The 21,899-nt window shown below is 36.9% G+C and overlaps 1 protein-coding gene and 1 pseudogene across 1 annotated transcript; both read left to right on the top strand.

Moving 5' to 3' along the window:
• Positions 1-11,864: 11,864 nt before the first annotated feature.
• On the top strand, positions 11,865-15,702 carry LOC148728801 (uncharacterized). The gene is made up of 6 exons (XM_088725036.1): positions 11,865-11,879; positions 12,019-12,351; positions 12,849-12,963; positions 13,878-14,003; positions 14,687-14,720; positions 15,433-15,702. Exons 1-6 carry the CDS (start codon positions 11,865-11,867, stop codon positions 15,542-15,544), a joined length of 735 nt encoding a protein of 244 aa, XP_088581162.1. The 3' UTR covers positions 15,545-15,702.
• Positions 15,703-18,942: 3,240 nt separating this feature from the next.
• On the top strand, positions 18,943-20,473 carry LOC148728800 (putative skeletal organic matrix protein 5 pseudogene; annotated as a pseudogene).
• The last annotated feature ends 1,426 nt before the right edge of the window (positions 20,474-21,899 follow it).

Below are 21,899 nucleotides of genomic sequence, written 5' to 3'. Positions count from 1 at the left end.
AAAGCAACTGATTGCGACGGGCTACGAGACAACCCATGTTAACAGGAATTACGGCACTTGCGCCTTATTAACGAAAGCTTTACGTGTTTTGCGAAATATATGGTTTATCACAACCTTTAGGAAAAATCTAAAACAGCATTAATATGTCTAGGCAAATAGTTTCTAGCTTCACAACAACTCTTATTTCAGTCTAGTAAAGCTTAGCTTTACGCAAAGTTTACGCTGAACGTAAATCTGCCTCTTCAGCTTTACGATGCCTTCACGAGAGCTTTACGTCCGACTACGTAAATCTACCTTTAAGCGACTTAACGAACATTATAAAACTAGCGTAAAGTTACTAAACGAACTTTACGCAGATTTACTCGACTTTCATTTTTCGTTATCTCCTTTTTCATGCTGTGTTTGAATAGGACGACAAACGAGTTCAAATAACACTTCATATTGTACGATAAGTGCCACGTTCATTCCGCAATAATTAAAATTTTCGTTATGTCTGTAAAATTTAAAATTATAAGATAATTTCGACACACATTTTGGGTTATATGACAAATAGCTTGGCTTAGAATAAGAAACAGCCTACAAATTAACACTAGTACTCAGAATACTGATGCTAAAACAAAACACAAAGAAAGGCTAATTATGCAAAGGCTAATTATGTAACTTAAATGCAAATAAATGTAATGGCAGGTGTCTAAAATTAAGATGTTGTCTCTTTGATGGTGGAAAAATGATTCTAACATACTCTACATCGCCATCTCAGGAGAAATTTGCTCTTCCTTTGTACCTAGCAGAGTTTAAGACACCACCACTTTTTTATTTGAATTCCAAGCACTGCTACCCCTCTCATCAAACAAGGCGAACAGGATATCGTGATGCGCTCTCGCTTTTTATTTTACCAGTCTTTGTCACAATTTCAATTATCACTCGTAAGTTAACGCTATTAGATACCACAGAACACCTATTCAGTTGTTCGGTAATTTTTGCTTAATTCGGGGTGAATTGCCTCTAAAGAGGATTAAAGAAACCTTACAAGGATTGTTCTTAAAAAAAATGGGTAAAACTTTTGAAGATCGACGTTGGTTAGGAACAGCGGGGACGCACATGGATAAAAGATAATTCGTTACCTACCAACCACAATTAATAATTTTACTGAATGAAGACGGCATATCAGTGACATGGATAATTCCTAAGCTTGAAGGATATTTTTCGTTAAGGAGAAGTAAATGAATCGATCGGAATAAGTGTTGAACGATTCGGCCATGTTTACCGTTTTTACTGCCGTTCTTTTGATGAAAGGTTGCGTCATGAATCTCAGGGTTAGCATCGATGAAAGTCATATTACGTCTTAACCATAGAGCGCTTTTCATGTTGTCAGCATATTGACTTACGCTTTGGCTCTGGCTTTATTTTGTGCATGTTTACTCTTTGGCTTTTCACTTATGAGGCTAGAAGTTTATATCCGTTGCTTTTGAGATAATTTGGTTCTATGATGGTGCTTACGCTATGGAATTCATGTTTGCAGCTATTTGTTTGCATCGATCTAATAAACTTCCGGCTACTAATCCATACCATTTTTAAGAGTATACGAATGCGAGTGTACCAATGAGGATCACGATCAATAAACTTAACCTCGTTCCAAAGCGATTGACAGACCAATGCAAGACATAATAAAGGAGCACGACTGAGACATCCGACTAGCCTGTACCCTGATCTCCGCCGTTTTAAAACACACCCACAATACCGGACACCAACCTAGGTTCCTAGAGGTGGATTGAAAAGTTGTCTTCATTCATGTTTTTACAGCGAACGGAATAAAGAGCTAACGAGTAGCTCCTTGATATTCTCTTGTTTTTAAATAAATTATGAGATAAGAATTGTCTTCTGAAAAATGTTCCATTAGCTACAATTAATTCAAGTACAAAACAGCCATTTTATCAAAGGGTACGGGAATTTGATTAAATTGTTTATCATAATGACCAAGAATAAAGCATTCTTAGTTTACTTCCTAGGGGTTTACATATCAGACGCCTAAGGTATTTCCATTGTCTCTGAGTTTTTAAACAACTCGTCAGAATTGACATGCAGGATAAGGCAGCGTTATTTCATTAAAAAAAAAACATAAATAGCTCTTGGATAAACATTGCAGAATAAAAACAACTCAGCCAATCAGAGAGTCAGAAGTGCTGGGTAAATAAGAAAACTTTGACAGTCATGGTTCACAATAAATAAAATTATTCCGGCGGACGTAGTAAGGATGACATCTGAGTTTCTGTTGCTTCATAAATTATTATTATGTGAAAATCTTTATTTATTAAAGACTACGTTACTTAATCATACGTCGAGTCGAAAAACGTTCAAAAGATTCGTTTTTTGTGCACAACATCAGGAAATTTCTCCAGCTACGTTTGCCATGCATTTTGTTTCTATCTTTCTTGGATTATTGCAGCTCTGTTGTATGATACCCAAATCGCAAGGTTAGTTTCAGTATAGTTTCTATAGGACTGGCCATACATGTAGCAAGGAACAAGACTGTAACATTACACTTTCTTCTGCATTATAACAACGTGAACAAATTATTTATTCTCTATGGTTCAGAAAATGTGTTCAGACTTGCAATAATTTCCAGGAGAAAAAGAGCTGAAAATGGTTGTAGATCAATGAACATCATGTTCGCCACCTTCTTTGCGTGTGAATACAGTATGAGCAGCTGTTTGGCACGAGATGACAGGAAACCGACCTCAGAGTTTCCCTTTAAAAACTGCTGCTTAGAATTGTCTCCGCGAAAGGTACAAACGTTTTAAACAACGACTATTCGACTTTTTACTTAACGCCACAAAAGCATTAATGTTACCGGCCCCTTTCGTGGATTTCTCTACGCGAAGCAATTCGTAGAGATTTAAAATATAACTTAAGATTATAAACGATAATCGTAGATCTCCTTCAGTTAAATTCTACTCAGCAACGCTATTTTATTTCCATCGTATTTAATTCTCCGCTTCTCGCCTAAAGACGACTCCTACTCTGACTGAATTTTTGATTGGAAGACGGGGTTTTTGATTTGTGCCTATCGATTGCTTGCTTCTTTGCTACAACCATTGCTACACCTTTCATCAAACAAGTGAGTCCTGCAGGAAATCGCCATGAGCTCTCATCCATTATTTTGCCAGTTTTTGTCAGAATTGTCATTACTATTCGTTAATTACCGCTATTCAATAACACAGTGCACCTTTAAATTCTTTGGGTCACTTTTGCTTCGTGGTGAATTGCCTCCAGAGAGAGTTAAAGAAACCTTTCAATTATTGTTTAAAAAAAAAATGGGTGAAACTTATGAAGAAGGATGTTGGTGAGGGATGGCGAGGATTCACATGGAAATTTAAATAACGTTAATGATAATTCGTTATCGTTTTGAAAAAAGAAAAAACAAGACAACACAAAAAAAAAAAAAGAAGGAAGAAAAGAATCTACGTCACATTTCAAAATCTCATGTAGCTTTTCTCTGAGATAACATCCTGTCCTGACCTGTTGTTGATTTTCAAAGCGTAGGAATCTCCCAACTGTTTTATCTCGGCAGGAGTATCATATTTCTTTGAGCCTAACTCGTTCAGATACTTAAAAATGGTTTTATCGAGTAATCGTCATATTTACTCCTCTCCAGAGGTGATATTCATAATGAGTATTAGGATATCTCACTTCATAAGCATAGAAATGCTTAAAAGAATTCGAATTCACAAGATTTTTCACAAGAAAAAAATACTCTAAGCAATTTAGAGCGATGTTTGCAAAACGCCGATCTGAATATGCATAAATTTGTTAAACTTTGCAGAGCACTAGATAATATGCGTCAAAGTAGATCATTAGGTATGCAGGTCAGGGTTTTCATAATACAGGTCTCGCCTGCCTTGAACTAGGGCTTTTTCGACCAATTTCTTCCTTACAGAATAGTTCATAGATGAAAATACCATGTCACCCAGAAGAAACTACAGTCGAGGTTTTTCGCATGACTTATCAATCATGATAGTCCTTATGCTAACAGCTGAAATACTAGGTAAACCATGATTAATAAAAACCGCAACCATCATTCTATTTGATGAAGATGACATATCAGTGACAGAGATAATTAATAAGCTTCAACTGTATTTTCCGTTAAGTTGAAGGAAATGAATCGTATAAGTGTTGAATGATTCGGCCATGTACAATGTTTTCGTTTGCGTTCTTTTGATGAAACTTTGTGTAATAAAACTCAGGGTTGTCGGATCACAAGGTTAATATCGGCGAAAATCATATCAACGTCTTAACAACAGTAATCGTTTTCTTGTTTTTGGTATTTTGACTTAAGCTATAGCTTTGACTTTAGTTTGTGTTTGTTTACAGTTTGTTTCTTTACTTATTACGCTAGATGTTTATATCTGTTTCCTCTGAAATAATTTGCTTCTGTGATGGTGCACAGGCTATGGAAATGATGTTTGCAGCTTTCGGGATCGATCTGATATACTACCGGTAACAATCCATACCTTTTTTATTCCGGTTTAAAAGGAAAGGCGTGGAAAGGAAACACATTAAAATTTTGTTGGTAAAAACGACGACATTCCTACTTTTTGTGCTGTCACAAAAATTCCTTACTCGAAATCAGGCCAGCTAGTTTTGAAACTTTTGTAATAACGATTTCTCCTTCTTTAGACCCAATAAAAATGCTGAAATCCTAAAGAGATAGTAAGATCAGTGCTAGAACCGACTATAGGAAACGCTTTTAACTGTTAAAACGCTTTAGCAAATGGGTCACATTTTGAGCAAACTCACAGGTAAAATTTTCAGTTTGCCGAAAAAAAATATTTACCAGTACATTGTTAAGTATACAATGGCTGCCAATCAGCTACTCAGTTTACACCATGACGCTGTATATTCTTCGATTTCAACTCCACAAAACTTACCTTTCCCGTAATATTTAATTGATTTTTGATTGTGTGCAGCGCAGGTCCTGTTATTCCAGCGATTAGGTTGCGGCATTTCCAAAATGGCGTGAAAAAGCAATATGCCAAAAAAGCGCATTAGAGTTTTATTTCGCTGTTAAGTATTTCAACGAGTGCGGAAAGCATATATCCGTCTTCAGTGCCGAAATGAACTTTACCTTTGGTTAATAGTGTATAAGGGCGTATCTAAATTTAACCTGCGCAGTGGTAGCAGAGCCCAAAACAATAATGCGAAAAATAAGGATGTTGTGAGAGGTGATTTCCATTTAGATAGACTTCTTATCCTTAAAAATGCATACTTTATCTTTGTTCATCTAAAACGCGTTACTGAAACCCCAGGAACTTCCTTACCCCTGCCCCCACCCCGGCTGGGAAATAACGATGCTTGAGATTAATTATTGACAACCCATCAATTTCTGAGGTTTCATAACAATTTCCGAGAATCATGCTAACTTGTTAACTCAGAAGCCAAGAAGTTATCTGCTGAACCTTTATCAATGGAGGATGAAAACCTGAATTACGTTAGCTCTCAGAGTCTTTGGGACAGCTGACAAAAATTTGTTGAATTCACGCTGTTATTACTTCTTGCAAATTTCTTACAGGTACCTCGTAGGTATAATGTAATACCCTTAGTCAACTAGCTCTGAAGGCGCCTGACATTTATGACACTGTCATCGATATCTTATGAGACAACTGCAATAAGTTGATATTAGGAAAAGGATGAAAACTAATTACTTCTTTGCCGCATCTTGAAAAAAAAAATAACAACAATATGAAAAAAACATCCACATCGAAGACAAAGATACTTGCTCTCTAGGGTAATAATTAAGCAATAATGTATATTGATGCTTTCAATGAAATAAGACGCTGAGTTAGTGGGGGTAGTACTTGAAAATCATTTTGCAATACTATGTATCTTGGGCCCTGCGCTCTTTAAGAAGAAACTGAGGGTTATGAGGGCAAGAGACGCTACTGCCATCATTACGCAAAACCTGGTGTTAGTTAGTTATTTCATTGCAGATGCATCTTATTCGAAAAAAGGTTTATTCAAAATTGCTTTATAGGTGATGTTCTATCTAAAATTTCCTTTGTGGCAGACAATTTACGAGCACTTCTCGTGGATAAAATTATCATTTTTATTAAAGCGAGAAACTTATTTGAAAACGTTTGTAAAGATCATTCCGCAGATACAGCTAAGGAGGAAGTCAGAGAATCGTAGGAAAATCTTGAGGAAAACTGCCAAAACTGACAAAATAAAACAATCCATCGGTAGAATTAGCAGGGAAACTGAAACCATTATATTTGCTTACTTGAGACGGCATCTCATGATTGCACTTAATTAAGCACGAACACGACGTAACGGAAAACTAAAGAAATATAATATATCTATGAATACATCCTGTAAATAGTTTAATAATCGAACTGTTTTATCTAAAACTTGGATGGAGAAAAGAGAGAGAGCGATAAAAAAAAGTTAAAACGGAAAACAGATAACTAATAAAGAAATAAGAAAAGAAACAACAAACAGTGAAAGTTGTTGACAATGAGGTGTAATTGCTTTTATTGGCTGATGAAAAATTGGGTATCGATGACAAACAAAACACTACTAGACCTCAACTACTTGTAAAGTTGAGCATAATTTAAATGAGTCATGATTTTCGCTATTGCATAAATAGCGCTCTCTACTGGGAGGATCGTGTATCATACGTATCTAATACCGCAGTTCTAAATATATGAACTTCATATATTCATTGTATTTGATTTATTATCACGGGTTTATTACGAATCAACTTAACGGCCTGCTCCCAGTTGGCTTGTTAACTTAATTGGTAGAGCACTGCACTAGTATCGCAGAGGACAGTGGTTCGAATCCCGTACAGGCCTGATTTTTTTCAGGTTTGATTTTCGGTATTGCATAAATAGTGCTCTCTACTGCGTGGATCGTGCATCATACGTATAGTGCTTTTCTTGTTGTTAGCATATTGACCTGAGCTATGGATTTGGCTTTAATTTGTGAATGGTTGGCTTTTCGCTTGTTATGTTAGAAGTTTATATCTGTTGCTTTTGAGACAATTTGGTTCTATGATGGTGCTCGGGCTATGGAATTCATGTTTGCAGCTTTCTGTCTGCATCGATCTAACGAACTTCCAGCTATCACTCCATGCCGTTTTTAAGCTGTGCGAATGCGAGTGTACAAGTGAGGATCACGATCAATAAACTTAACCTTATTCAAAAGCGGTTGACAGACCAATGCAAGACAGAATAAAGTAGCCCGACCGAGATATCCGACTAGCCCGTACCCAGAAATTCGCCGTTTCAGAGCACGCCCAGAACACTGGACACCAACCTAGGTTCCTAGAGGTGGATTGAAAAGTTATCGTTATTCATGCTTTTACAGCGAACGGAATAAAGAGCTAACGGAATAAAGAGCTAACGGAATAAAGAGCCAACGAGTAGCTTATTGAGAGTAGATAAAATATTCTTATGGGAAAATCATTATTTATTTAAGACTACGTTAATCATACGTCGGGTCGAAAAACGCTTAAAAGCTTGGTTTCTCGTGTACAACACCAGGGAATTTCTCCAGCTACGTTTGCCATGTATTTTGTTATTATCTTTCTTCCTTTATTGCTGCTCTGCTGTGTAATACCCAAATCGTAAGGTTAGTTTCAATATAGTTTCTATTGGACTGGTCATACATGTAGCAAGGAATTAACAACACTGTAACATTACAGTCCTGACACTTTCTTCTGCATTATAACAAAGTGAAAAAATTATTTATTCTCTATGGCTTAGAAAATGTATTCAGACTTACAATAATTTCCAGGGGAAAAAGCGCTTAAAATGGTTATTGATCAATAAACATCTGTCTGCACTTTGAAAACTTCAGAGATGGATTCTGTGTTCGTCACCTTCTTTGCGTGTGATTATAGCATAAGCAGCTGTATGGGACGAGATGACAGGAAATCGATCTCAGAGTTTCCCTTTTCAAACCGCAGCTTAAATTTGTCTCCACGAAAGGTACAAACGTATTAAAAAACGACAATTCGGCTTTTTAATTAAAGCCAGAAAAGCATTAATGTTACTTAACGGTCTCTTTCGTGGATTTCTCTGCACGAAGCAGTTCCCAGAGAAAGTTAAAAAATATCTCTAGATTATGAACAATAATTGTAGAATTCCTTCAGTTAAATTCTACTCTGCAATGTTATTTATTTTCCAACATATTTAATTCTTCGCTTCCCGCCTAAAGACAATCCTACTCTTACTGACTTTTTGATTGGAAGGCGGGATTTTTAATTTCTGCCTATCGATTGCTTGCTTCTTCGCTACAACCATTGGTACACCTCTCATCAGACAAGTAATTCTTACAGGAAATTGTTATGAGCTCTCACTCGTTATTTTGCCATTCTTTGTCACAATTTCCATTAATATTCTTAAGTTACTGTTGTTCAATATCACAGAGCACCTTTAAGTTATTTAGGTCACTTTTGTTTCGTGGTGAATTGCCTGCAGTGAGAATTAAAGAAACCTCACAATGATCGTTTAAAAAAAAAAAAACAGAAAAAGAAAAAGAAAAACAAGAGAACACAAAACAAAACAAAAAGAAATAAGAAAAGAATCTACGTCACATTTCAAACTCTAAAGTAGTTCTTCGAGAACATCAGCAGTGACCTATTGTTGATTTAATGAAAACGAGGGAATCATCCAACTGTTTCATCTCAGCAGGAGTATCATATATTTCTAATGTAGACTGAACCTAACCCGCCAGGCTTATATGAATAAACCGTTCAGATATTAAAAAATAATTTTATCGAGTAATCATCATATCTGCTCTTCTCCAAAGGTAATATTCATAAGGAGTATTAGGTTATCTCAATTGAGGAGCATAGAAATGCTTAAAAGAAATCGAATTCACAAAATATTTCAAAAGAAAAAAATACTCCGAGCAATTTAGAATGATGTTTACGAAACGCAGATCGCAATATGCATACATTTATTAAACTTGGTAGAGCACCTGATAATATGCGTCAAAATAAATCATTATTTATACAGGTCAGGGTTTAATAAGCTTTAATTGTATTAAGTTGAAGTAAATGAATTAAATAAGTGTTGAACGATGCGGTAATGTACACTGTTTTTTATTTGCGTTCTTTTGATGGAACTTTGCTCCATGAAATTCAGGGTTGTCGGATCACAAGGTTAGTATCGGCGAAAATCATATCAACGTCTTAACAACAGTAACGCTTTTCCTGTTGTAGCATTTTAACTTAAGCGTTGCCTCTGGCTTTAATTTGTGTTTGTTTGTCATTTGTTTTTTTTACTTACTATGCTAGATGTTTATGTCCGTTGCTTCTGAGATAGTTTGGTTCTATGATGGTGCGCAATATTATTCATATGTACTGAAGATTATTACTAAAGCCTAACCCGCCAGGCTTGTGAAAATTAACCATTCAGATATCTAAAAGTGAGTTAATCAAATATGCACATATCTCACGTTATATTTAATATTCTCCAAAGGTAATATTCATGATATTAGTATCATGATATCTCACTTAAGGGGCATAGAAATGCCTACAAGGAATCGAATTCACTAAATTTTCAAAAGAAAAAAACACTCTGTATTTGACAAAACTCTATTGAGCAATTTAGACCAATGTTTACGAAACGCTGATCGCGATGTGCATTCATTTATTGAACTAGGCAGAGCACCAGATAATATGTGTCAAATAGATCATTATGTAAACTATGCAGGTCAGGTTTTCCATTATATATGTCTTGCCTACCTTGAACCAAAGCCGTTTCCGACCAATTTCTCCCGTGTGAAACAGTACATAGATAAAAGTATCATGTCATCCAGAAGAATCTGCAATCGAAGCCCTTTGCATGGTGATAGTCCTTACGCTAACGGCTAAAACACTAATTAAACCATGATTAATACAAACTATCATACCGGAAGAATCACTCATCCGTTAAAAATGACATATCAGTGAAAGGGATAAATAACTAAGCTTTCTCGGTATTTTCTGTCGAACACAAGTAAATGAATCGAACAAGTGTTCAATGATTTGGCCATGTATACTGTTTGTACCTGCGCTCTTTTGATGGAACTTTGCGTCGTAAAACTAAAGGCTGACGGATCACAGGGTTAGTGTTGGCAAGAATCTTAACAACTACATCTTAACAAAAAAGCGCTTTCCCTGTTATTGGCAAATCAACTTAAGCTATGGCTCTGGCTTTATTTTGTGCTTGTTTGGTTTTTGGTTTTTTACTAATCATGCCAGATCTTTAAGTCTGTTGCCTTTGAAATACGTTGGTTTTATGATCGGGCAGAGGCTATGGAATGTTTGCAGCCAACTCTCTGCATTGATCTCACAAATTTCCGTCACTTCCATCCCTGGGTCGACTTCACTACCAATCCATCCAAACTATTTTAAATTCGGTTTGAAAGGAGAGGCTGTTTTTAAAAAACGACATCTCTGCTTTTGGTTCGGTTACCAAGATTACCCAATCGATATTCATCCGGTTAGTTTTCATTTTTTAAGGATTTATCATTATTTAGGTCCAAAGAAAATCCTGAGTGATATTTAGATCAGTGTTAGAAATGACTACAGCAAAGGCTTTTAAGCATTAAACGCTTCAGGAAATGGGTCACATTTTGAGAAAACACAGGGATAAACTCCCTGGGTTTTTGTTTGGTCATCAAGACTCCCCAATCGATATTCATCCCATGAATTTTAATTTTTTTTTAAGGATTTTTCCTTAGTTAGGTCCAATTAAAATCCTGAAATCTTTGAAAGAAATTAGGATCAGTATTAGAAATAACCATAGCAAACCCTTTTAAGCGTTAAACGCTGCAGAAAATGGGTCGCATTTTGAGAAAACTCACAGATAAACTTCCCAGTTTGCCAGAAAAAGATATTTACCGTTAGCTCGTTAAGTCTAGAATGGTTGCCCAACAACTGCTTAAAATCATGAAGCTGAATTTTCTTCGATTTCAACTCCAAGGAACTTACCTTTCCATAAGATTAAAATAGTATTGGATTTTATGCAGTGTAGGTCCTGTTATTCCACCGAGTGCGTTCCAACATGTCCAAGATGACGTGAAAAAGTAAAATGCTCAAAAAGCGCATCCAGCTGGTTTTTCTCTCGCTGTTAAGGATTTCAATATGGGCTGAAAACATCTAACCTCACGTTTGGTTAGGAGTGATAAAGGAAATTCATATTTAACCTACGCAGTGAGAACAGAGCCCCAAGCGATAATAAAGCAGTCAATGATAGACAGCCAAGACAGGTGGACATTGGTTACATGGAAAATAATTGCCTGTAGATAGCGAACCACTATTTTATCAGGCCTAAATGAATGGTCTGACAACTGTGTGAAATGATCCCAAACTAAATGACGTATAGCGATTTACGTCGGCCAGGAAACTCATCAGAGGACCCTTAAAGGATAATAAGACAACGCACGAGACATAGCCTTCCAAATTCCAATTACATGTTTAATATGTTAGCACCCTAACCCTCTAAAGAGTAAAAATATGCACAGTTCGCATTAGAGAAGGTAGGGGAAATTATTAGAGATATTATTTTTACACTATCTAAGAAAAAATTAAAATGTTTACACTGAAAGCAGATGTGTGTAAGAAATTGCGTTTCCTAATAGTCTGAAAAGTCTACTTCGCATAAATGTTGCTTCCCAACTATTGAAATAAAAATTATTTCCCTATTCCCTGCGCAAAAGAAAGGTATTATTCGGGAAGCAATGGCAGCAGACGCTAGGAAATTTGAGGACAAATATACAAAGGGCCAACGTTCGAAGCGGCAGCTTTATGGTGGTCAATTTACATTATCAACTCAGTTGATAAAAACCAAATTATCTTGTAATAGCCCCTACTGATGCAACATCGCAAGGTTAGCATTTATCCATTTATATACATATGATAAATCATGTTATCGATCCTTAGCATTATAAGGGAAAATATGTGATTGAGAATATGGTCGCACTCAATGAACTGCAAGTGTAATGAAGAAATAGATAATTTTGTAAAAGGGCTTCTATTTATATATTCCTTTAAATTCACAATTGAATGGTGTGTTGTTCACTCGACCAGCAGGAACTGACACTCGGACGCACCAGGCCACGGACATAAGAAGTGGTCTGTTTTCTGTTGACGAATCTCATTATTTGAATGTGCCTCGGGTTGGAATATTCTCGGTTTACGACGACATTGAGTGTACCTTTAAATGCCTTCAAAATCCTTCTTGTCTTTCTGTGAATCTGACCCTGGGGATAAGATTATGGTGCGAGCTTCTGTCATCTGATACATACAGCGTCCCCGAGGAATTCCGAAAGAATAAAAGTTCACATCACTTTTACATTGTGGTAAGGAAAGTGCTTTTCATGTTGTTAGATAGCTACATGCAATGGTCATGATTAAACAATAATTCAGGACAAGTAAAGTAAAAGATATTAGATACGAAAAATTATAGTTTTTTTTTAGCCCTTAATTTGATACTTTTCCTGCTTTTAGACTCAGGACAAGCTAGCGAACCTAGCCGAGTATATTTGTTTTTCCAATATAGTGTTCTTTTATTTCTGCATTCATGCCATTCACCTATACTCTCCTTAAATAATATATTTCTATATCTAACTAATTATTTTTCCCATATAATTTCTCTTGTTATTTCGCTTGTCAACCTTGGTTTAGCTGTATAAAGAAACACAATCTTTGGAAACGCTAAAAAACTGTCAAAAGTGTCAAAAAATTTCTATCGCAAAAAAAGTGAAGTGCCACCTTGAGATAAACTCGGCTTTGTAGGCTGTGAAGAGGTCAATTGTGTCATATTTAAAATCATTGCTCTCTATTTCCCCTTTTCAAGAATAAATGTGCTGAAAATCCGTGCAAGAACAGCGCCACTTGTCAAAGTGGTTTCACTGACAAAGGATATCCCTGTCTGTGTCTTGTTGGATTCAGGGGTGAGAGGTGCGAAACAGGTAATCAAGAGACGCCTTTGTCATTTCATGGTACCCTTCATTCCTCAACTTCATATAGGGTTATAAAGGTAATGACTCCTTGAGAGGTGTTTGTGTCCGTTACACCATCTTTTCTAGCCGGTATTAACATAATTGAGTGTGTTGAAGGGCTACGCACGAGTAGTCTTGATGCCTTTTGCAACAATACTATAGAAGGGTTTAATAACTGTACAGGTGAACATAGATTAATTGGAAATGGGCGAGAATGCAAAGGTAAAAATTAACTTTGGGCAAAATGGAGTTGAAATCTGATAATTAGCTTATAGAAGCAAAAGACTAGTTATTTTAATTAGTAGTTTTTGATTGTGAACAACTCCTTTTTTGATAGATTGCTTTTCTTCCTCTCCCGTCAGCTATTGCCAAGGGTTGATTCATACATGAACGTATAAACCTAGATGTCAGGAAGATTGATGACCTTGCTAATTCTGAATTTGGCACGCGCTGTTCCATTTTTAATTTTTTTCATAACTCCCATTTTTCCCCTCCCCCACCCTCTCTCTCTTTCTCCCATTTCAATGTTGCTTTCTATTGGAGTTAGTGGTGTTGGTGTTATAAAAGTTATAAAAATGGTCACTACCTGGACACCCTGTTTTGGGGGAGATTGGGAACTTTCCGGAAATGTTTTCGTCAAGAGTTACAAATATCTGTTTGACATGTTGAATAGAGGTTTATGGACCACTCACCAAGGGGAGGCGTGTCAAACACCTTTGCCACTCATTGTAGATGTAAATAAAACTGCTTGGCTGCTTAGCTAAACAACAGATGTATCTTTGCATGATATTCACTGTGTAATGAATACTTTGGCACGAGTCCACAGAACTTGCAATAAACGAACTGATCTTGACACTGTGTTGAAGCTCTAAATTCATTTTCAGATATTGACGAGTGCAGTGAGGCTACACACAACTGTAAGCCCACTCAGGAGTGCAAAAATAGTCAGGGATCTTACCAATGCATTTGTCGCCCTGGACATCATGGGGAGGATTGCCATATACCAGCGGGTAAGGTGGTGGAGGATTTTACAGGCATCACATGCTTTTCAGGGGCAACGGAAGGGGATCAGTCGTTACAAACAGGGTTGGATATTTCCCGAAGAAGTAGGGTATTATGGTATTAACGTGGCCCATTTTTTTCCAAAGTATGCTCAAAGTTATGCTCGAATTTGAAAACTGTGTTTTTAAAAAACTGAACACAAACGAAGTCTAAATATTTTAGCAGTGCTACTTTTATTAAGATTTCCAAAAATTTTTGCTCGTTTCTCCAGGGGTGTCAAGAGAATATAACACAGCCTGATGGGAGGATCAGGTGAATGCTATCGTAACAAACCAAAATCTTCCAGCCCGCCCCCGCCCCCGCCCCCGCCCCCTCTCTTATCCTAGACGAAAAATAATGACAAGTCCTTAATTGCTGATGGGAAGTTAGTTCATTATAGGCATCAGAGAAATTTATTTTAAACAGCAGTATAAAATGAAGGAAACAAACAGAAGAATTTCAACACGCTTCCCACACTGATAACAAGGGATTGCCCTACATCCATATGGGACTGAAGCTGTGTCTGTTATGCAGTCCATTATTCAAACTACCAGAATGGTTCATTTGCCATGTTTACAACTCTAAATCATAAAAAAGTAGATTATAATCATCGGAAACGTTTCAAACTGTTTCCATACTTTTGTTCTTGCAGCTTTGAGTTGCAGGGAGGCTTATGAAAAGAACATGTAAGTCAAAGGAAAGGAGAGGAAAATAGACTTTATCGTAAAAGTGTGAACATAATAAAAAAGCCGTACATAAATAGAAATATGAATGAGAATAATAATACCAAAACATATTGGTGACAGAGCATTAACTGCGAATGGTCACCCAAAGGTTCGAAAAACTGAAGCTTTCCCTGTAAAAATATGGGGACACAAAGGCAGAAAAACAAATTGAACTTAAATACTTTCTTGCAAGGTAAAGTTTGAAAATGAGATGATTATTCAGAGATGAGATAATCTCAATGATAAGTATTATGTTGCCTTGTCCCTTTTTGGAAAGCGAAACGGCAGTGTATTCTTATCTAATTGCTATTATATGGCCTAATTAAAAAAAAATAAGCCATTCACTATAGTAACATTTGTATTCAAGTTGATGGCGTAACTTACAGCTGTATCTGCAGTTATTTAAAGACGCAAACAACACACACAAAAAAATATATAAATGAAAACAGGGAGACAGCAATTCCCTTGGACAATCAAATTATGAAAAGCATGGTGTTTGGATTGCTCAGCTTTATGTAAATTGCAACGGTTTCTAACAATAACGAATATGAAAGGTAACACCCTTGACATGACTTGTAAAATGTGATTAAATAACAACAAGTTATCATTATTTTGATTAAAGATTTAATTCATCACTACATGTGGCATCATACCTTGTAAACTATCTCTACAGAACTAAAGCGAGTGGTGAAACTACGTTGCTCCTTGAATCCAAACCAGTACCTATTTTCTGCCATGTGGGAAACTTTGGATGCGGAGATGGAGGATGGACACCGGTCATGTAAATTAATGGGAACAAGGTCAGCTTTTCCTCCTCTTTTTCCTTTACGGTATAGATGTAAAAAAACCTGTGATACATTTCACTTCTAGAGGCCAATCAAACTTATTTTGTCCATCTTAGATAGATCAAAGATGAGGGCTTGATCATTGGATAAGTTTTATCATGGGCAACGTATGAAATACCTTTTCCTCTCTTACGTTTATGGGGTAATAAACAAGAAAGAAATATTTCCTTGATAGTGCGAACCTCTTATTTAATCACTTTCACCAGAGTGTGGTGAGGGTCGCACAACAGAGCGAGGCTCCAAATTAAGTGCGCCCTATATCCTACCCATCCCACCCCAGGGGAGGACATCCATCACACAGTAATCTCGTGTGTGGGAAATTAACGTCTCCTACCCCAACCCTGCAGGAGACGGGACCTCCATTTATTCGTCCCTATCCGAGAAGACTAGAATATCTTACCATTTCTTGATGTTATAGAAAGGTAGCAAATTCTTCTCAATTATTTTAAGACCCTGAGTGTTGGTCCGGCCGGGGCTCGAACCCTCGACCTCCCGCACAACAGTCCAGCGCTCTATCCATTGAGCTAACCGGGAGGCGGTTTCGAAAATACTATCGACAACAGAATGATTGTAAAAGCTGCGATTCGAGAATCGGACTCGGCACAGGAGGATATCCTCAGGAAGACAACACTTGCGGCAACGCTGTCCGACTTAATGGAAATCGCGGAAATAGAAACACTAAGGCTATGGGATATATATTGGTGCAGTAGCAAGAAAAAGGAGTTCAAGAGGAGTAAAATGTAAATATTGTCAACAGTCAACACTACAGCCAAATGCATAAATGGTTGAAAAGAAAAAATCTAACAAACGGGAAGAAATCAACAACAATAATAATGATAATGATAATAATAATAATAATAATAATAATAATAAAACATTGGAAAGTGACAAAAAGAAAAAAACAGCAGCAAACGAACAAACAAACGAACAAACAAACAAAAAGGGACACTGTGGTTATGCCTGCTACTGTGAATTAATGGAATGATGGTGCTTGTGTTTTTAGGTTACGGGCTCATGATATCAGTTGCAACATGTAAGAGCAGTGAGATCACTATACACTAGAGATAGAAAAAAAAAAGAAAACAAACAGTAGCTGCTTCAATGACAAGAATGACAATGAAATTCGGAAATATGGCTAGGTTTACCAAATCGGTGATAAACAGTTATTTTTTTTTTATTTTGTCGTTTAATCCATTAAGGTAATCAGGTATTCTACGTTGGATAACCTGGCATTTTGTCAACAACTGATCTGAGTTTGTAACTAAGCCGGTTTGGCACACTGACTTGAACTGAAGTGCATGTATTTTGAACTCCTTCGCTGCGCAGTCGCTTTTCTTAAATAAACACTTTTTTGCTATTAAATTAAGTTTCTACGTGCAGAGAAGTTTAAGAGAGGAAAGCGTAAGTTAACGTCTAATTTAAGATAACATATATTTCGACATCAGTTTGAAATCTGATAATTAGCTTATGATTGTAAACCACTCGTTTTTTGGGAGTTTACTTTTATTCCCGTTATAAATTCGCTGTCAATTGTGTAGTTTGATATATCAGGTGTGAACGGCGTCTAAAACGATTTCTATCGCTTGTTGTCGCCGAGATTAACAGGGAATCGACTTGGGCTCTCACCTGTTTTTCTGCCAGTCTTTGTCAAAATTGGCATTAATATTTCGTAAGTTACCGCTATTCAATATCACGAAGCACCTCTTCAGTTATTTGGGTCATTTTTGCATCGTGAGACGATGCTATGAACATTGACCTATTGCTGTTTTAATGAAAGCGTGGGAATCTTCCAACGGTTTTATATCAGCAGGATTATTATTTATTTCTACCATAGACTAAGCTGAACCACCTAGCAAAAGTAAATGAATCGAATAAGTATTGAACGATTCGGGTACCGTTTTTACCTACGTTCTTTGGAACATCAACGGAATGGGAACTTGGAAGTATAAAAAATAAAGCAGGAAAAACCACCCTAGAAAACAATCTAAACTATGTTCGTATATGCAAAAAAAAAACTACTTTAAAGGGAAACTGACAATCCCTATTCACTAGGTGTTTAATTTTAAGGGCATAGGGATGGTCGTAAGACGCGAATGAATATAAATGAGAACAGCTCGAATATATAGCCTAACAATGTTAAGTTCAATCCGCGAATCATTACTTGCAGAGATTTTGCTAAGTACGACCCTAAGCTTTTTTTCAAAGAGCTAAATTCTACGAATTTTGAAGAAGTTTATTCATCTATCTGCGTATATAAGGCGAGGGCCTTTTTGCGAGATCTTCTCCAAATATGCTCCCAAATATCGGCCAAGTATCGTTCAAGTATCGGTCATGTATCCGTGAAGTGTCGGTCAAGTATCGGTCAAGTATCGACATATGTCGACCAATATGTAGCGGCAAATGTTACTGTAATTTTCGTCAATTCTCGTCATTTCTTTCCTCACTATCTTTCCTGAAAATGGGGGAAGGGAGTTATTACTGTAGTCACTCTGATGACTGTCAGTCAAAAAAAAATTGCAGAGAGAACGAAAATTGCCTTTGAAAGTGACAATCGCGCTAGCGACGTCGAGAGAGCTCCTGAAGTACACTGCTTGGAATCCCACGAGAGTTTTGAGGATCACGAGGAATGCCTCAGTGCAGATTTAGCTCTGTCCCTATCCCTTTTTCTATCTTTTTTATTTGCTTTTAACGCAATGACATTTCTCTTCTTTTCGACAGTCTAATGTGGGACATTGACTTGGGTTTTTTACTAATGAAATACGAACAGTACCGCAGAAGTTAACAGTCAGTTCATGCAACTGTATGCTGTATGCCTTGCTTGGCTTCTTCTTTTTCCCACTTCTTAGATCAGATAACGCATAAAAACCAATTGATTGCGACGGGCTACGAGACACCCCATGTTAATAGGAATTACGCCACTTGCGCTTTGTTAACAAAGCGAGCTTGAAGGATTTCTTGGTAAGGTTTCAAAAGGATATCATTTTTCTGAGATCAGATAATTTCAATGTTATGTGTTACTTTTCAATTGTCCGTTTCCGGAGAGACGGTTATATACTCTTACGTACTTGTTATAAGATGGCCCGGTTCAAAAAAAAAAAAAAAAAAAAAAAAAAAAAAACATGCTAGTCATTTACTATCATAATGATAACACTTTTACTTAAGTTGATGGCGTAAATTACAACTGTGCAAGCAACGATTAAAGAACGAGAACAACACAAAAAAAAGATATTAATGAAAAAAGAGAGATGGCACTTCCCCTGGACAATCAAACTATGAAAAGAATGGTGTTTTGGATTACTTAGCTATGTATATTGCAACGGTTTCTAACAATAATGAATATGGAGGTAACACCCATCACATGACTTATCAATCCATGTGGTGTTTAAATAGTTAACGTCAAAATGTGGGTAATTAACAATGAGATTTAATTTATCACTATATGTAATATTATACTCTGTAAATTATCTCTACAGAACCAGAGCGAATGGTGAAATTACATTGCTCCTTGACTCTAAACCAGTACCCATTTTCTGCCACTGGAAAACTTTAAATCCGGAGGTGGAGGATGGACGCCAGTCATGAAAATTAATGGAAACAAGGTCAGTTTTTCCCTTCCTCCTCCTTTCAAAGCGAGTCCTGGTGCTCATTATTTTAATCATCGGATAATATGTTTCTATAAATAAGCAAATTAAAGTCATTTTGATAGGAATTGTTGAGGACCAGGCCTCGTTTTTAGAAAGGGGCCAAGGGTGGTTCGGAAATGGCCTATTACCTTCTTATAATATTGTTTTACAACTTATTACTCTCCATGAGAAAACTGGTTAGGAATACGACAGATGCATGGTTACGTAATTTGATAGCCTCAGTGCGCCTTCCAGCAAAGACCAATAGGTATAAAAATGATGAGTAATCTTTCGGGCTGGTAGACCTGAATAATTTTTTGCATTTTCTCTCTTAGAAAACTTTTGAGTTCGACTCTACCTACTGGGAGGACAAAAAGGTGTTTCAACCTGAAGGAGGCAAGACTGGGATTGATTCAAAAGAAACCAAGCTACCGACCTACTGGAGCACGCCCTTCTCCAAGATTTGTCTCGGTATGAGGATCGACCGAAAACTCAGGTTTGTAATCATCAATAAGACGGCCGACTCTCTGTACTCAATGATCGCTGACCGGAAATATCGTAACACCTCACTGGGACGAGACACGTGGAAGAGCCTTGTTGGTCCTTCTGCTTCTTTGCAGCTCAACTGTAACAAGGAGGGATTCAATGCAGATTACTGTGATGATTCCAAGTTTAACAAAGACTTTTCCAAGGCAAGGGTTGGTATCATAGGTAATGAACAGAGTGATTTTCAAAGCTGTGATTCTAGAATCGGATTCGGTACAGGAGGACATCCCAAGGAAGACAACACTTGCGGCAATGCAGTCAAACATAAGGGAGATCACGGAAATAAAAACACTAAGGCTATGGGCTATATATTGGTACAGTAACAAGAAAAAAGGAGTACCAGAAGGGAGGAAATGTAAATGGCAGCAGTACTACGGCCAAATGTAAGGATGGTTGAAAAAACAGCAACTAACAAACAGGCAAAGAGATATCAATAGTAATGAAAATAGTAAAATGATAATAGTACTAATAATAACAATGACAATAATAACAATAAACATTGGAAAGAGAAAAAAAATTAGCAAACGAACAAACAAACGACAAGCAAAAAGGGTCACTTTGGGGTTTTGCCTTTTAATGTGATTTAGTAGAATGGTGGGGTTCATACGTTACGGGCTCATGCGAAATCACTTCTATGATGTAAGAGCAGTGAGAACACTATACAATGGAGGTAGGAAAAAACAGTAGCGGCTACAAAGACATGAATGACATTGAAAATCAGAAATATAGCTAGCTTTACCGAACAATTTATTTTTTCTTCTTTGTTTAAGCAAGGGAAGGCAGTCAGGTATTATATTTTTGGCCAACAGCTGAGTTTGCGACCGAGCCGGTTTGGCGTACTAACTTGAACTGAAGTGCATGTATTTTGATCTCCCTCGCTGCACCGTCGCTTTCTTAAATTAAAATTTTTCTTGAGAAAAAGAAAATAATTCAAATACTGGAAAATCATTGACGAACGATCAACGTTTCGGCCCTATGACACGGCCTTTATCAGGAAACTAAAATTTTTCTTCTGTTACTAAATTTAGCTTCCACGTGCAAGGAAGTTTAAGCGAAGAAAGCGTAAGTTAACGTTTAACTCAAGATACGATTTCCACATCAGTATTAGCTATCAGTTAGTATTTTGATTATAAACACCTCGTCTTTTGGGCGTTTACTTTTATTCATTTTCCATCAGCTATTGCCAAGGGTATTTTTTTTTTCTGGAGAAGAATTACTATTTCTTCGTTATAAATTCGCTGTCAATTGTGTAGTTTGATATATCAGAAATAATTATTTATCAGATTCGAGTAGTTCGTCCTTTATTGGCAAAACTGTAAAATTCACATATCTGTGCAGTTATCACTTTGAGTACAATAAAACGACTTCTCGCGAGTCTAAGTTCAGTGGCTCAGGCATTCATTTATTGTATCACGATGTAAGGCACAAATACGTTCGTGAATGCAATCATTCTCAACAGATCGACTGTGGGTAAAGTGGTGACGTTGTTACTAATTATGCAAAGATATGCGAATAAACATAAAAATGGCAGAAGTCCAAAATTAAGATATTGCCTCTTTGATGATGGAAAAATTATTCGTACACACTCTGCATCGCCATGGCAAACAAAGTTTGTTCTTCCTTTTCACCCAATGCAGAGATTAAGACCCTGCTTTTTTTTCCATTTAAATTCTTAGTATTTTCAACCCTCTCATCAAACAAGTGAGGCTAACAGGAAGTCGGCATGAGCTCTCACTTGTTATTTTTCCAGTCTTTGTCATAATACGTATTTTGTGGATCCGAACTAGGGGAGGTTGACTCTGAATCCTATCCTGGAGTTACTTTGACAGAGAACCTGAAGTGGTCCCAGCATGTTTCGTCCATCTCTGGAAAGGCGAGCAAAGTTCTTGGTTTAGTTAAAAGAAACTTTTGGAACTGCCCACGACCAGTGAAGGTAACTGCTTCTACAACTCTTGTTCGCCCAAAATTGGAGTATGGTTGTGAGGTCTGAGATCCCTATTTTAAAAGGGGCATTTCATTTCTCGAACGTGTGCAAAGGAAAGCAGCACGGTTTTTTTTAAACAACTATCAACCTACAGTCAGTGTAACCGAGATGTTGAGCGACCTAGGATGGTCCAGCCTCGAAA

The sequence above is a fragment of the Stylophora pistillata genome, chromosome 6, assembly GCF_964205215.1.
Source record: "Stylophora pistillata chromosome 6, jaStyPist1.2, whole genome shotgun sequence".
In the NCBI taxonomy this organism is placed as follows: Eukaryota; Metazoa; Cnidaria; class Anthozoa; order Scleractinia; family Pocilloporidae; genus Stylophora; species Stylophora pistillata.
Note: the sequence above shows the minus strand (reverse complement) of the source record. Positions and strands in the feature narration are given on the sequence as shown.

What these genes read in the sequence shown, in the direction of transcription:
- LOC148728801 (XM_088725036.1), top strand. An exon ending in CACATCACTTTTACATTGTG is followed by an intron (nt 12,352 to 12,848) that starts GTAAGGAAAGTG and finishes CCCCTTTTCAAG; the next exon opens with AATAAATGTGCTGAAAATCC. An exon ending in GGGTGAGAGGTGCGAAACAG is followed by an intron (nt 12,964 to 13,877) that starts GTAATCAAGAGA and finishes ATTCATTTTCAG; the next exon opens with ATATTGACGAGTGCAGTGAG.